Consider the following 17,270-nt stretch of genomic DNA (forward strand, 5'->3'; position numbering starts at 1 on the left):
ATACATTTATCCTTAGATAGCTAAGGGGATCCAGCGTGTCTGCTAATGTAAGTTTGTTGTTTTAATCGATAGAAGGAATCATGCGCCGATTGTTGTCGATGCGCCCGACAAATTGTACATACAGTATATTTTATTATATGTTCACTTCCTTATAATTACTATTGCGTTCGATTGTTATCGTACATTATGATGACACGTTGATCATCGTTCCATTCATTAATTGTTACATCATCAAATTATTACTATAGTTAATAATATATATTATTATGTGTGTCATTGTGTCTGACACGTAATGTTATGTAACGATAAGGATCATTTTATTAAAATTGTCGATTAAGCTGAACAATTAACATGAATTTTAATCTTCTGTTTCCTTCGACTTGCTTTAATTATCCTTTCGTTGATGTTGTTTCTCAGTAAAGCAACAATTCTTAATTATTAAATAAATTCAAATGAACGAATTTATGTTAATAAATCAAAAATTCTGTAATATTTCATGATATGATAATTTCTAAATGCAATTTATAATACACATTTGGTTTAATTCATTATAAATGTATGTAATAGCGTAGTTGTATAAATTTCAATTATAATTTTTAATAAATAATAAATTTATGTGTTTATAAATGAATAAAGTGATAATTAAACAGAGATATAAATAAATATAGATTATGTATTTAAGAATATGATACCGGTTTTTTATATTTAACAGCTGATTGCATATAAAATAACCAATATAAGTTAGTATAAAAATTCGCGAAGTAGCTGTTTCAACGATCCGTCGTTCTCAGAGAACGGAAGAACAAAGAAAAGGAAGCAATTGCTACCGTTATTATACGTTATCTTATTACGTAACATCGTCGTAAATACTATTTGCTCTACTGAAGCTAAGCTTGTTCGCTATCCTACGGCACAAGATCTACAAATCTAAACATGAAAATTAAAAAAATGTAAGTTAATTGTTGAAATATTATTTTTCTTACTTTACTGTTAAATGTATTATTTCTGTGATTAGAATATAACAATATATATATATATTATATAAACATTTTATTATAATGTAAAGTATAATCAGTGTATTGCAATATTCGAAATTATGTACATACATAGTCTGACTTAAGAAATTATCACACAGCAGTAATATCTTGTATAAACTTGTACCTAGATACTTTAATATCAGAAATTTTATTGTATATAGAATATAAAAATACTTAACGTTTATTTATATTATTAATGTTTATATTCCTGGCAATTGTGATCCTGATTATTTATATAGGAAAATATTTATATAAAATCGTCAAATTTATTGGAATACAAAGTCTAATATGTCAAATTTATATTTCTAAACGCATTGATACTATCATTTATATAACTAATTATAAATAAATTTTATGAGTAAATGAAATAAATATGTAACTTAATATAAAAACAGTTTATATTTATAAATATATAAAATTTAAATGTATATAAATAAAAATTTTCCATTCCAACAGAAAAATTTTAATTAGAAAGATATCTTAGATTACTATCTATTTTAATTAGCAAATAAACATATGCAATCAAAATGTGTTTTACAAATATAAGCACTGCTTTGTTAAAATAATGTGTGTTAAGTATACTTTTAAAACATTTTAGTTTTGTTATTTCAATGCATTAAAATTACTGTATCTTAGATTCCACACATGCTGCTTTATATGTGTGTGTGTGTACAGTCTATTTAAAGTTTTATTATTAACTTATTTCGTATTACACCTGTATAAATAATTAGTGACAGATAAGATATAAATACAATACAATTTGAAATAATAAGTAAAATATAACAATTATTAATTTTTGTCATCTTATTGAGCAGATGTTTCTTTAAGTATGTAACAATAATATCGAAAACATTAAATAATCCTTATAACAAAAGAAAATGTACTGTTGCTACTTCTTTAAAATTAATGTGATGTATAGAATATTATCTTACAATATAAAACAGTTGGATAATTTTAATACTCTATTTTATATACAAAACACTACTGTCCAAATGATACAGAGCATTAGTAAATTAAACATCTATTTTACAAATTCGATATTCTACTCTTTTTACTACTAGAAAATAATTTACATATTTAGGCTAACATAACTATTATACATATATAACATAAGTACAGTAATTATGTTTAATATATGTATAAAAAAAGCACATAACAGCCTCCCTAGTATTAATACATGTTTAGTATCACTTCTGTTATGAGCGTAGTATAATAACATTAGACTATTTTGTATCAATATTTCTTTTCTCTCTACTTTCATTTAAAAAATTGTTACTTAGGGCATCGATTATCTATTAAAAAATGGCATTTTTAGAAAAAATATTGATAACAATACAGCAAATAAAATCACAGTATATAATAGCATCTAAAATGGCAGGCAAAATGACCTTACTCATTAACAACTTGTAAAGCTCGTATACAAAAGCACACACTTCATATTTACATGTTACACCTTTCTATGTTGTGTCTAAAAGCTAGAAAATTCGTGAAGTTATTTATTTAAGCTATATTGTTTGTTCTTATGTTGGAAGACTCTCGGTGCAAGCTATTTATTGGATTATTATAATTTATTGTAAAAAGTATCTCATATGAGAGAAGCGCGAAAGGCACTATGATACATACTATGATAATTTTAGTTTTCTAATCTACTGGTTCTAAAGCATATGCTAATTATTTATCTTCCAACAAAATCGATATGTATCATTTACAAAATTTTGCGAATTATTTTCTCTAAGTACCAGACTTTGGAGGCTTTTCGTCCATAGAAGTCATTAAAGATGATTGTACAAAAATCTTGAACTATTATATAATATATATTCAACTGGCATTTGACATATCGATATCTATAGTTTCTTCCTTAAGCAGAGCTCGTTTTTCTTCTTTTGAATTGCTCTGCTTTTTACCGCCGCTTTTACGTTTACCTCTATTAAGTACACCGTTCTCATCATCCATCATACGTAAAATTTGCGTTTGATCGGAGCTTTCTATAGGTGCTATCGAAATATCACGTACAGCGCGGAATCTACCGCAATTATTCAAATGTTCATTCTCTAAACGGAAAAAGTTCCACACAAATCGTCTAAAAATAGTTTTGTAATTAGAAGTAGTAAAAGTACAATAAAATTTTCAATAAGCTCGAACAACGGCGAAAAACGTACTCACCTAAAAACTTCAAGAGGTGCTACAATGGAAGTCATTAAGTCCCCAGAAATAAACCCGCATTCGATGAGAATAAAACTCGCAATCCATATAAATCGTAGTATAAAATCTTCTATTATTGCGAAATAATAAAACCACTAAAACACACGTATAATATATAATATCTCCACAACCAAAATGACTTAAGTGGCTATAAAATTAAAAACAATAATAAGAGGGACATTGAACCACAATCGCTTAATTATATTAGTGGATCATATTTAAGTTAATTTATTTTTTAAAGTTAATTTATTAATTTAATAATATTAATATGTAAACGTTTCAGTCTCGATTAAGTCATCTTCAGTCACATTATCACAAAGGGAGATATTCGCAATTACAATTTATTTTATATTAATATTTCGCAGTCTATTACAATTGTAAAGTCAGTTATTAAAAACAGTTTTTTGTTAAATGAAAATCTTGTTATACATGTTCCGGGTGATTTTTTCAACCCAACAGTTTCCAAGCTCTATTGCAAGATTATGATTTAAATTATTGATTGACATAAGAATTTATAGATTAATTTATGAGCTAATTACTCCCGACTGCTGCTAACCGAAGGTTAACAAAAACAACGGAGGGAGTATACGTTTTTTAAATTGTTTTTCATATCTATGTCTAAATAGGAACCCGTAGAATTTTGAATAATTTTACTACTTACAGAGATGTATTGCACACAACAGTACCTTACGAATTTTGTCTGGCCTTACATTCAAAGAAATATATTTATATACTTGTTACTGAATATTATCTAAGTTTGGGTAAGGGGAATTTAGAGAAAAGTAGTGGGAAAGATGATGTTCAAGAGAGGAAGGTATGTATCCGGTAATAAATTAGATAAAAATAACGAGACAACGTTGTGTATAAAATAAGCTGTCTTGATTACGAATTCTCTTATCTGGGTCAAACAAAAAAGAAATTAGATACCAGAATACAAGGACATACGACTTTAAAAAAATCAACGAATATACATTCAGTAGTATCAAGCCATCAATATAACTATGAACACGAATTGAACTGGAGTAACATTTGAATATTAGATTCAGACCCAGATTCAGACTTAGACTCTGAGTCGAATATCCGAACATTACTCCAGTTCAGTTCGTGTTCATAGTTATGTTGATGGCTTGACGCTACTGAATGCATATTCGTTGAATTTTTTTTTATGTATTCTTTCTTATGTATTTTGGTATTTAATTTCCTTTTTGTTTGATCCAGATAAGAGGAGTCGCAATCGAGACAGCTTATTTTATAACATTGTTTTGTTCCATTTTATCTAGTATAATTTATTACCAGATACATACTTCCTTTCTTGAACATCACCTCTTCCACTACTTTCCTAAATTCCCCTTACCCAAACTTAGATAATACTTAGTAACAGAACAGGTATATAAAGATATCTCTCTGGATGTGAACAGACAAAATTCATAAGGTACTGTGTGAGCAGTACATCTATAAATAGTAAAATTATTCAAAATTCTACTTCTTCTATTCAGATACAGGTATGAAAAACAATTTAAATTAATCCATAAATTAAGCTATAAATTCTCATGTCAATCAATAATTTAAGTCATCATATAATCTTATAATAAAGTTTGAAAACTTTTGTGTCAAAAAAATCACCCAAAACGTGTACAAGGGTTATTCCGCGTAAAGCGGATCAATCATTTCTCAGAAATTTTTTTAATTTTGCACATAGATAGTGCTCTGGAAAATAGAATTTTGTGTCAAAGGATTTTTTTTATTGCAAAATTGATCGAAATATAAACAATTAAAAATTAAACTACTCTATTCTGCAAAGATTTATATCTCTGTTACTAATAATGTTAGCTGACTTCGTTTTTTTTTATTCACACTAAGAATGATCTGGTTTAAGGAAAAATATTAATATTCCGAAAAAATTTCGTTTTTTACTGTTTATCTAACAATAAACTTTTTAACAAATTTTTTAACAATCGAGGAGAGAGTCGAAAAATCTAGAAAAATATTTTTTACATACTTTTAATTTTCCTACATCTTAGAAAAAAAATTCAACAACGTGGTTTGTCTCGTTTTCGAAAAAAAAAAAAAAATGTTTAGTTCTCGATGCGGGGAAAGAGAGAGAGAGAGATAAAAATCTTTACACAATAAAGTAGTTTAGTTTTTCATTGTTTATATCTCGATCAATTTTGCAATTAAAAAAAATTCTTTGGCACAAGATTTTATCTCCCAGAGTACTGTGCAAAATTAAAAAAAAATTCTAAGAAATGATTAATCCACTTCACACGGAATAGGCCATAACAAGATTTTCATTTAACAAAAAACTGTTTTTAATAACTGACTTTACAATTGTAATAGACTTGCGGAATATTAAAAAATTATAATTGCGAGTATCTCCTTTGTGATAATGTACTGAAGATGGCCTAATCAAGGCTGAAACGTTTATATACTAATATTATATTAAATTAATAAATTAACATATTATCTACTAATATAATTAAGTGATTGTGGTTCAATGCCTTCTCTTATTGTTTATAATATATCTCTTTTTGTAACTGAACAATGTTATTTGTTATTTTACTTACGGCTGTCGAATAAACTACTTCCTCCCTTAGAAAACGATTTTCACCAGCATTACTATCTAAAAGGCCCCAATCCATCTTGAGATCCCATGTATATGAATATATTGAATTAATAAGGCAGCTACACACCCATAGCCATAACCATGGATTCTCCCATTTATTATTATATTCCACTGAAAAAGCGTATTATCTCTTAATCATTTTTGAGATGTTGGAAACTTAATTATAAAAAAAACCACTTTTGGTTTATATAAATTAACCTACCTCCGTGATAAGCGTATAAAGTGTTGGCTGCAACAACGAGAAACGTTGTGGAATACTTTCCAGCATTCACTAAATGTGGAAACGCTTCTTTAGAATCTCTATATCTGCGAACGCACTGTGCAAACCGAAACCACGCCGGTAAGCAATTCACAATAGGCCTAATAATGAGAGAGCCAGACATGCATTGCGTAGTATCGTTTGCCTTCAACCAATCGCCATTCGTAATATAAAAGCATATTAAAAAATGAAAGTCCAAGAATGCAGTCGCCAAACTGTTGAACTGGTCCGCCAACCAGAAATCGGCAAAATTGACATACGCGAATGGTGATATTAAAACACGCCCCTAAAATAAGAAAGATTCACTTTTTTTATTCATACGAAATACTGCACAAGTGAAATATTGCACAAATTATACTTACTATGATCTTTAACAGCCAGAAACGAGCTTCGTGACGGAACATCTTAACCGGATTTAATAGAAAAATCAGCATGATACAGACAAGTACTAATGGATTCACGTATGGTGGAATACTTAAACTGGCACTGTATAAGAAACTTAGTAAGCTAAGCGTCCAGACTACTCCGAGGATTGCAGCCAATTCCATGAGATGTTGCTCCGAAAGATGATTTCGTGGATCCAGTTCAAATATCAAAACATGATTAACGCCAGACGATCTCCATCCATAAACGTTAATCCCGATAAGGAATAAAAATTCAACAATAAGGAAGGGACCTCGGTATAGTCTAAATGCGATCTTAAGATTCTCCCCGCTGTCGTGGAAGATGGCTGAAAGTAACGAGATTTTAAATAATACAAATAATATAAACAAGAAGGATTCGCGTGTACTTCAACAAATTAAACTGCCAATGAACCAAGAGTACGCAGAGATAAACATTTTTTTTATTAAAAATCACATTTACTCAGTTAATTATATTTAAAATCTCTTACAACATTCTACTGGTTGTAAGTAGCACAGCTGCGAATACGTCGTAACTTTTAACGGATAAGCATTCCAACAATACCTGAGAGAATAACTGCAACACATAGGACAATAAAGCTACCAGAGAATAAGCCAACTTTGAAAGTAGTCCATGGGCTCTGATGCTCGCCAAGCGGTGGCACCCGAAGACGTTTCATAGCGCGTTGCCGATCGCCACCCTCGAGATCGTTCGTCACTGTGGCTTCTGTTTCCTGAATCAATTTGTCTATATCTTTGGACGTGTAGAAGTGTGACGTTTCCACGCACTCGACTCTCCATTTTGTACCGGCGTCAACTGACAATAACTAGAAGCATTTGACAATGTGTTGTAGGAATTAAAAATTACTGTATAATTAAATAATATAAAATATCAAGAACAATTACTGGTTTTTACTTGGATATACACAGGAAATATAGGTATGGTATCACACATAGCAGTTCTTTCTTGCAACTCTCAATATTTTGTAACTACGAGAGGAAAGACATGATACTAATAATATTGGGATAATTGAAGCCTCTGAAATTACACAAGCTAATAGGCGAAAAAATGACAAAAAGCATGATAATATCACTAATGGAATAAGATACCTTGTCGTGTTTTTTGAGAATTTTGCGAAATCCAGTATGATTAAGATTCTGATAATTTTGAAGAAGGATTAGTGACAGATAAAATTCTGAAAATGCAAGTTTTAGATCCCTAAGCTTTCTGGTAGGCAAAAGCGGCTTCGCGCTGATTTTTCCTTTGTTCTTCCCACTTCCCTGTTGCAACTCTACTGCAGTCTTTAATTCACTTTGTAAAGCAGCATATTTACGTGTAGCCTCCGCTAATTTTTCTGCAATAAATGCCCAGAAAACGAGAATGGATTAAAATGGATTGAAATAAATTCAGATTTTTTTTTGCAGAAATACATTCGCGAACATTAAAATAAATCCTTTATAAATTTGAATGCATTTTGATTTTCATAAGAATTATATAAAACACATATATGCCTTTCAATATAAAAATAATATTAAATCAATTTAAAATTCTCAATTTAAAATTCTGAATAACAGATGCAATTTCCAATGCAATTGAATCTAGTTGAGAAAATCTAATTGTTTTTTTTTTTTCTTTAATTGGATTTGATGAACAGAATAATAAGAAAACTAAATAGATAAAACTAAGAAAAAAAAGAAGATAAAAAGAGAATAGGACTAAAAAATAATATAAAGAGAAAAGGGCAATAAACCAATAAATTCGTTAAATTCGATATTTGCAATTCTCGCAAGTGCTTTGATACATGTATATCTCTTCATATAGAATCTCGATTGAATAACTTCCTCAGGCATATAAGGTAGGCTTCCACTACAATGCCTTACTGATGAGTCCAGTAATGGAAGCTGGGACGAAACGCCATAATTACGTGATATTCTTCACAATATATTAGATTAATTTAAAAATTTTTAACGAATTTATTAACTCATTGCCCTTGTCTCTTTATATTAGTTTTTAAAAACTTATTGAGCCTTATCACAAAAACAAGACTAAAAAAGTTTTTTATTTGATTGGATTCAATGAGCTTATAAAATACCTACACATAAAAATTTCAATTCTATTTTCGATTACTGGGTTAACAAATAACATCGCTTTTACAGAAAAATTACATTTTAGTGTCAGAAATACTCTCACCTGAGTAAAATGTATTAATCTTCTTTAATTCACGATCACAGAATGTAAAAAACACCTCGTCAAAAGACGCAAAGTGACGTGATATCACTTCTGGTTCTACACTTTCATCTGAAGGCGCTTCCTCTACCGCCGCGTAAAGCATTGCTTTCATTTCCTGTAAGATCAGGAAGATAATGTTTGAAAGTACACATCTATATGTAATTATATTTAAAACTTAAAGTTTGTTAAAATCCCATATTATTCTTGCATAATAGAGCATAATTTAAATGTTTGAACTCAATATTATACCTCATAACTAATGTACTGTTTACGCCACTCGGGCGTAATATGGGCTGACAAATGCTCTGCAAACTTCATGTTGTCTAATTACGCACAGCGTAATCGCACTAATCTGTAAAACAAATTCAAACAGTTACAATTAGAACAAACTATGATATTAAATGAAGAATATTATGAATAATCATACGAGTAAAGTAAAAAATAAGAAATTAGCAGGAAACTCTCTGAGGAAACTGTTTTCGTACTCACTCGAACTCATCCGAAGATTTCTGAGTTCTAAGCGAGATTACAAGCGGCATTTATACCGTGCTGAGGAACTTTGTCGGCAGCGGCTGATCAAACGCCTTGTTCGTTGTTTGGAGTGATGATAAATATTTAATCGGTCACGAGATAAAAACTATTTGGCATTCGCAGCAGCGAACGTACGGAATTTGTGTCTCTGCCGAGAGAACCCAATCTTTTCGCACCGCGTTATCACGCATTCCATTAATTGAGCCACTGATTCTAGTCGTGATTTTCAGAAAAACACGCGATCTTCTCAGATGCACTAGCAAAACATTCTACTCCTACGACAATGCCTGGCCACAGGTCGATTCATGTCGGACATGTGATCACATGGTTATTCCAAGTTGCTCACGAGACTGCCTATCGATACGCTCGTATCGATACGAATATTTTAATTTTCATAATTCTCTCGCTGACGCTATTCCCGAAGCGACGTTTTTTTGTACATAACAGAGAAGAATTGAATAAAGTCGAACGTTCGATTGCATACAAGAGATGTATAAACGTATTATTGCATTGTACTTACATTTATTTTAATGCAGAACAAAAACCGCGTATTTTCTAAAAATAAAAATTTTTTAATAAGATAAAATTATATAGTAAATTAAAATAAATATGAAACAAAAGACGATTAATAATTTGTTATTAATAATGGAGTAATTAATAAAAATTTGTCAACAATTTTGACCGGTAAGTAAAATTTTACAAAAAAGATTACGATCAACGCAAAAGTACAGATTTAACAGAATATATATATATATATATATATATGTGTTGATAAATTTCCTAATAAGAAAATTTCAAAAGGGGAAAAGTATGAATAAATTTTTACATTCCGCCTATATTTCTCCACTGTTGACAAGGAAGGTTGCATTAAATGCATTTTGCTCAGTAGCTGCACCACGTTACATATACCTACCTCCAAACGAAGACAGATATATAATGAAATGCCGTAGAAAGAAAAAGGAAAGAGATAAAAATAATAGGAGATGTAATTGCAAACAGCAGATCATTTTTCTCAAGTTAAATTCAATTGCTACAAATATCTTTCTTTTTTTTTTATTCATGTCACCATTATCAGTCTTATTTCGTATTATCATATATCTAATAAAATTTCAACTAAAGAATTTCAGAAATAAGAACGCCGATATCGTACGTAATTGCCAAGTGTAAAGTCTATGTTTAACCTAAACAGAAAGGTAAAATATAAATTTATTTTTAAAAATAATGCAAAAGAAAAAAGGGCTACGAGCCAAAAATTCATTAAAATATAAAATTGTTAGTAAATAAAGATTGTCATTTAGTTAAAATAATTGCATAGTTTAATTAGACAACAAACGTTTCAACCTCTATTAAGTCATTATCAATATTACAGAAATAATAATCGCAAGTTTTGTTAAAACAAAACGCCGCGGTAATGTACGGAATTATAAAATTAAAAATATAAAAATTAATATATATAAAATAATAATAAGTATATGCTTTCACTCGCATGGTTGACAATATATTAATTTCGGTGCAAGTTATAGTCCATATAATAAAACCTTAGTAAATCGTCTTATAGTGTGTAATTATAGTTTCTTATAATATTGTATCAAAGTACAATTTATAAAATAGTCCATTATTAGACAATGTGATAAGAGCCAAATTTTAGTAGTTACTCTTAGAAATTTAAAAATGACTTTTATTTTTATAATAAATATATATATATAGGCTCTGGTATTTTTATAACTTCATATATTTAATATACCGTCTAAAGTACAATTTAAAGAAGTCATAAGCTAAACATAAAGCCATATTTTAGCATCTTAAATCTTAAGATAACCAAATCTTAAGCTGTATTAGCATCTTAAATTAGATAAGACGTTCTTAAAATAAAAACGGAGTACGAATACAGCCATAAATACATCTTGCATGAATAATGACTGTAACAAGGTAACTTTGTTGTCCTTATCAAATAAAAGATAAAAGTACCATGTAGAAAAAGTATCTCATCTGTTTGTATAGTTGTATAATATATAATTGCTAATTAATTCTGATATAAATCCTTTTAAAATATATACATATCTTTTTTTACAGAGCTGTTTTTAAGGAAAAAGAAAAAATAATTTAACTATATTTTAAAATGCGGTTTCTCTTTCTTATACCGTTACTATTAATTACTGTATTGAGTATCTCAAGTATTACTACGGCATGGCGTCTTTTCTTGAGAGGTCGTAGTAAAGGAGGCAATTTAAGAGATCCAATTTCGCTTTCTAAAACATCGCCTTCTGAAGAGCAATGGTTTACGCAGTACCTGGATCACTTCAACCCAATTGATGTTAATGTTTGGAATCAAGTAATGCAAGACACACACATAGAATTTTGATTGTGCATTATATATTTCATTATTTCTCTAGAAAAATTGTATTATCATTTTAAATTTTGTTTATATTATTTATACTATTAAGTATAATTTGTTATTATTTTACAGAGGTACTTCGTTAATACTGAATTTTATAAAAGCAATGGTCCAATATTTTTATTGATTGGAGGTGAAAGTTCGGCAAGTACGACATGGATGGTATCAGGTGATTGGATTGAGTATGCCAAAGAATTAGGAGCAATGTGTTTCTATGTAGAACATCGTTTTTATGGAAAAAGCCATCCTACTGCGTATGTTATAGAAAAATATATATAAATGCAAAAGAAGATCCGAAGTTAGTTTACAAATATCCATTACATGTTACGAATATTTGCAGGGATCTTAGCGTAAAGAACTTAATGTATCTGAGTTCGGAACAGGCATTAGCAGATTTAGCGTACTTTATCGCGAGTGTTAATGTTGCATATAAATTCCCAAACGATACAAAGTGGATTGCATTTGGAGGATCATATTCTGGATCTCTCGCCGCTTGGATGCGCGCCAAATATCCTCACTTGGTACATGGAGCTGTGTCTACTAGTGGACCACTGCTAGCACAGATTGATTTTTATGGTAGTGTAATTGTAGATGGTACATTTTAACAAGTATGCCATATATGTATACAAATAATTTTTTATTACAGAATATTTTAATGTTGTTATAAACTCTTTGAAAACATACTCTGATAAATGTGTCAACACAATACAAGAGGCTAACTCGCAACTCAATATAATGTTACACCATACTGTTAGTCAACAGCAAATACAGAAAAAATTTAAGTGAGTATATTTGTCAAGATACAGAATTATTGATCGAGGTATGCTTGTGGTTTCTTATAAATTATGTTTTACAGACTATGCGATCCAATTGATCCTGGTTATACAAAAAAAGTAGATATTTTCAACTTATATGGAACATTAGCTAGTAACTTTGCTCTCATTGTACAATATAATAATGACAATCGCCAAAGCTCTCCAACCGTTAATATCACTATTGAAACTGTATGTGATATATTAGTAGATGAGAAAATAGGAAAGCCTATTGATAGGCTTGCTTATGTAAACAATATAATATTGAATGCTACTAAAGAAAAGTGTTTAGATTATAGATATAATAAAATGATTCATGAACTTCGAAACATCAGCTGGGCTAGCGAACAAGCAGAAGGAGGTAATGCATTGAAATTAATATTGCATTATATATTTATTATCTTAATTAATTTATTATGGTGGCCTGTTAATAGCAAATTATAAATGATACTTGCAGCACGTCAATGGATGTACCAGACTTGTACGGAGTTCGGATTCTACCAAACCTCTACCGGACAGACTAATGTGTTTGGAAATAATTTTCCAGTGGAATTTTTTGCACAGCAATGCGTCGATATTTTCGGGCCTAGGTTTGTTTTCAGTAAAATTATATTTCAACTACGAAAGAATGTTAATGTACATAAAAGCTCTTTTTCAGGTACAATATGAACTTATTGAAATCTACAGTCATACGAACAAATATCTTATATGGTGCATTAAATTTACAAGCGACAAATGTAGTATTTGTACATGGTTCTGTCGATCCTTGGCATGTGCTGGGCATCACACAATCTTCTAATCCACAAGAGTCTGCCATTTACATCAATGGTAAGTTACATATATTATAGATGTTTTATTATTTATATTAATTCTCCTAATATAAATACATCATTTATTTGAAGGTACTGCACATTGTGCAAATATGTATCCTTCGTCAGAACGTGATATACCTCAACTAAAGGAGGCAAGAGAACAAGTAAAAGGTTTAATCAAGCAATGGCTACAAAATTAAACTTTCTATAGAAATAAATCACACCATAAATATTTTAGCCATTAAATAATGCCAATTTTTCAAATTATTTCGAACAATTACACAGGCTTACACAAAAATTATTTTTTGGTAATTATAATTTTTAAGGAACATTTCGATGACCTCGATATACTGCCGTTTCTGAGTCAAAATTCATGTCGGCCTGTATTATTAATATTCCAAATTTCTAACAAATGCATTTTACACATAGCATATAATTATATCTTTTTTATTATATCCTTTTTCAAGAATAAAAGATCATTTATATATATTCATATAAATACGTTTATTGTAATTTCATATAAATGTGAAATTTTAAGTCTAATAATCCTTATATATATATATATATAATATATAAAATTTACGATATACATATAATGTACCATGTTTGAATGACAAAATTGCTTCTTCAACAAATTAAACAAATTTGCCTCAAATGGCACTATTGTAATTTATTACAATAAATAGAATCACATAAACACACAACAACAATGTCACTTTACAAGTATTATTATAATTCTCTCAGTCAATTAATAAGAACTTATTGCTGTATAACATTACGTTATTTCTTAAATACACGTAAATTTGAACGAGCTGGATAGAAACGTTTAGTAAGTATTAATTATAATTAATGTTACATACTTATAATACAAACTCGGTAGTAGAATATTTTGAAGATATAACAGCGAACGAGGCACTCATTTTCATAACCGTAGTGTGCCTTTGAATTCTCATTTACTTGCGCGTAAGTAAATATGCAACTTGTACACGTGCACAACACGATATTTGTCCTATTCCTAAATGGATAACATCGGCCTTCGCTTAATGATATCTATATTCCGTTTTTGGGAAACATATAGTAATCCATTTAAAGCGAGGCCAAGGTACCCATAACAGATGTAGGTACATTCTGCCGATATCCGGCGTCTTCTTAGGCTGTGTTTCATTTGGCGCTCGCAACGCTCGCAAGCATTATTTGTCCTAATTTAACGTTTGATAAACAACAAAGATGGAATAATTCCGTAAGCGTTGTTAGTGTCAAGTGTGACGCTCTCTTAGACAAGTATTTTTATGTAAATGATTACGTAAATCCTTGATCTTAGAATAACTTATTGTTAAACGTAACAATGTTACTTGCATCTCTATTTGATCGTCTTTATATAATATTTTTTTGCTTTTTGGCATATCCTCTGACCAGCTTCTACTACCTTTCTTACGACGAACGACTATCTCTGCATCTGCATTCTTATTTTTAAGCTATAGTGCATAATATTTACATTCTGTAACATAATAACGGTAAATGATTTATAACGTAACAGAATAATACATGTAGGATCTATTCGGATTATTATCCATCTCTGTTTCTTGTAAGACAATATCTGGGTACTACTTATGTGCTAGCGGAAGATTTGCTGTGCTCCCTCATTTAAGGAAGATCTTTCAACTCGTGACAGTTATCAACGTTCACTACGAATACTCTACAAATCATCGTCCAGATAATTGCAGATGATAACATAGTAAGTATAAAGATTTTTCCCATTTTGCTCTCTGTTTAATATCTATGATGGGATTGCGACTGTCTCCATTCAGGCGTTGCGCTTCCATGATGATGATGATGGTGATGATGATGACGCTTCTTATCGGAGACACTGGCGTGTTTGCTTGATGGATATGCAGCGACGTCGCTAACAACTAATTCCGAGCCGTCGCGTTCAGTGTTATTACCACGGAAGTTCTCTCGGTATCCTGGTTCATCTAGGGTCTCCTTGCGACGAAGTGGTGGATGACCAGACTTGTGACCGGTGGTTTCGTGCAGATTTTCCCAGGCTTGGCGATAATATCTATTCAGACCTCCTCGACTCTCCGAGGAACTGCTATCGAAACTGGCGACAGTGTTGCAATCGGGCGATGCACGGTGACGATAATGTTTGCTGCTTCTTCCGCGATTTCTACATAAAGGATGAACATGTTAATGACTTTTTCATTTCAAATGTGTTGAGTATCACATAATTTTATAAGTAGGGAATGGAACTATAATATATTACACTTATAACACTGTTACTTTCTTTATCGTTACTCTGTTATAGTATTTGGTAATGATAAATTATTTTATGACTGTAACGATAACATTAGGTTTGAAAGGTCACTGAAACGTTACTTGTAACGAATTGGAAATCACTTGTTACTAGAAAAGTTCGGCATTTGTAACTCCTTACTTTTTAATCGTTACATGTAACGAGATTACGTGGGTAATGTTTTTTTTACTCCTTACAAATTTATTACTCGTTACAAATTTTTTTTCAGTAAGTAAACGCATAATAATTCAAGTTACTTTCAAAGTAACTTTCCCAATCTTATTAGCGCAATCTTAATATTTAGTTAGTTATCATTATAGTCACAAAAATTGCAACGTCATTATCAAATTTTTATTACAAAAATGTAACGGAATAATAACTCTTTCATTCCATGATATTTAATATCATCAATTACATACCACTAAACTATTTTCATTAAAAAAATGAAACAAATAGGCAATTTTAAGCGTTACGTGCAATGAAAGAAGAGTTGGGTCGGATTGTTCATGTGTATTTTGTACGCTTTTAGTGAATAAAAGATGAAATAACAAATCTAATCGTTGTATGTATATCTTAAAATTAAATGCAAGAGAGCCCATCCTGTTATTACGACCCAAAGTGATTTTCAAGCCACTGACAATCGAAATGAAGAAAGAGTTAGAAGAAAGAGAACTCAGATGTCTGAGAAATAGTTCTAAAATACTGAAAGATTTATATATACTACTTGATATTATTTATATGTTGTATATATATCATGTATTTGTCTAATTATAGCTTACTAATGTAATCTTAAGAAATTGCACTTAAAGAAATTACAACATAAAGTATCGCAGGCATGAAAAGAACACATAAAAAGCACTATACATAATTACCTTTCGTCGTGATTTCTGTGTAGTGCGATACTCAGGATTTCTAGACCGTAGTCGTGCCTACTAAAGCCGATTTCTCGTCTCATCTTACAATAATGAAGTAAAATGAAGAGAGAAAATGATCCCAGAAAACATAAACCATGTTAATAACATTAATTTATAGACGTCTGTTAGTCTTTTTTTTAGATATTTTTTGTGCTCAGGATATACGACCACTTTCTAGAATCCTTGAATACACGACGGAGAGATTTATTTGATATAACAGGGTGTTGGTGTGTTCGGGTGCGTGCAACGCACTATAATCATCTTCTACTTTGCGTAGTGTGACGGCAAAACGAGCTAACGCTAAAGAAGGTGCTCAGTAAAACCTTGCTCTCGTTTACCTTGACTAGTATCACTCGCGAGGGTGGCGCGTGGTAGTTGGTGGTGGTACGTGATGATGATTGATGTGGTGGGCGGTGGTTGCGTGGAGAGTTGGGGTGGTAGTGGTGGTTGTAGGCTTTTTTTAGAATGGAACGATTCTCTTTTTCTTTTCCCTTGCTCTTATTACGGCGGGAGTGAGAAAGAGGAGTGGCGATGGAGGTCTACAGAGAGGGATTCGAGAAGTAACCGGCGCGATGCGCCGCTGACAGAGTGAAAGAGTAAGGATGATCGCTACCGCGACGTGCCGTGAGGTCGCGGCGCCCCAGGTGCTGGTCGGGGAAGGGCAGCGCGAGTAGCGTATACCAACGCGAGGGCATTCCGGTGTCGCCCCTCCCAAGGCCACCACTACCGCCACCCCTCAGCGCACCAACCCCACCGAGCCC

The 17,270-nt window shown here is 30.9% G+C and overlaps 3 protein-coding genes across 3 annotated transcripts in view; 1 reads left to right on the forward strand and 2 right to left on the reverse strand.

The window, feature by feature from the left end:
• Positions 1-2,692: 2,692 nt before the first annotated feature.
• Positions 2,693-9,300, reverse strand: LOC108772762 (xenotropic and polytropic retrovirus receptor 1). The gene is made up of 10 exons (XM_018538372.1): positions 9,242-9,300; positions 9,002-9,104; positions 8,714-8,867; positions 7,633-7,877; positions 7,088-7,349; positions 6,484-6,851; positions 6,065-6,407; positions 5,804-5,973; positions 3,201-3,334; positions 2,693-3,117 (listed from the first exon to the last, which is right to left on the reverse strand). The coding sequence occupies exons 2-10, from the start codon at positions 9,068-9,070 to the stop codon at positions 2,856-2,858; spliced, it is 2,007 nt and encodes a 668-aa protein (XP_018393874.1). The 5' UTR covers positions 9,071-9,104; positions 9,242-9,300; the 3' UTR covers positions 2,693-2,855.
• A 1,116-nt stretch (positions 9,301-10,416) lies between these two features.
• LOC108772804 (putative serine protease K12H4.7) lies at positions 10,417-13,548 on the forward strand. Its single transcript, XM_018538431.1, has 9 exons — positions 10,417-10,476; positions 11,357-11,615; positions 11,751-11,932; positions 12,019-12,254; positions 12,325-12,460; positions 12,535-12,851; positions 12,948-13,080; positions 13,149-13,318; positions 13,393-13,548. Exons 2-9 carry the CDS (start codon positions 11,403-11,405, stop codon positions 13,500-13,502), a joined length of 1,497 nt encoding a protein of 498 aa, XP_018393933.1. The 5' UTR covers positions 10,417-10,476; positions 11,357-11,402; the 3' UTR covers positions 13,503-13,548.
• A 714-nt stretch (positions 13,549-14,262) lies between these two features.
• LOC108772606 (uncharacterized) overlaps positions 14,263-17,270 on the reverse strand; it is a 67,037-nt gene continuing 64,029 nt past the window's right edge. The window contains 1 exon segment of the mRNA XM_018538177.1: positions 14,263-15,469. Within this exon segment, the coding sequence (XP_018393679.1) occupies positions 15,073-15,469 (397 nt within the window). The 3' untranslated portion in view covers positions 14,263-15,072.

Source organism: Cyphomyrmex costatus, unplaced genomic scaffold (genome assembly GCF_001594065.2).
Source record: "Cyphomyrmex costatus isolate MS0001 unplaced genomic scaffold, Ccosl1.0 scaffold193, whole genome shotgun sequence".
In the NCBI taxonomy this organism is placed as follows: domain Eukaryota; kingdom Metazoa; phylum Arthropoda; class Insecta; order Hymenoptera; family Formicidae; genus Cyphomyrmex; species Cyphomyrmex costatus.

Coding starts and splice junctions, on each gene's coding strand:
- LOC108772762 (XM_018538372.1), bottom strand. CDS start 9,070: ATGAAGTTTGCAGAGCATTTGTCAGCCCATATTACGCCCGAGTGGCGT. Junction 7,350..7,632: donor TTCTCAAAAAACACGACAAG/GTATCTTATTCC, acceptor AAATGCTTCTAG/TTATTGTCAGTTGACGCCGG. Junction 5,974..6,064: donor TTTATACGCTTATCACGGAG/GTAGGTTAATTT, acceptor ACGCTTTTTCAG/TGGAATATAATAATAAATGG.
- LOC108772804 (XM_018538431.1), top strand. CDS start 11,403: ATGCGGTTTCTCTTTCTTATACCGTTACTATTAATTACTGTATTGAGT. Junction 11,616..11,750: donor ATGTTAATGTTTGGAATCAA/GTAATGCAAGAC, acceptor ATTATTTTACAG/AGGTACTTCGTTAATACTGA. Junction 13,319..13,392: donor GTCTGCCATTTACATCAATG/GTAAGTTACATA, acceptor ATTTATTTGAAG/GTACTGCACATTGTGCAAAT.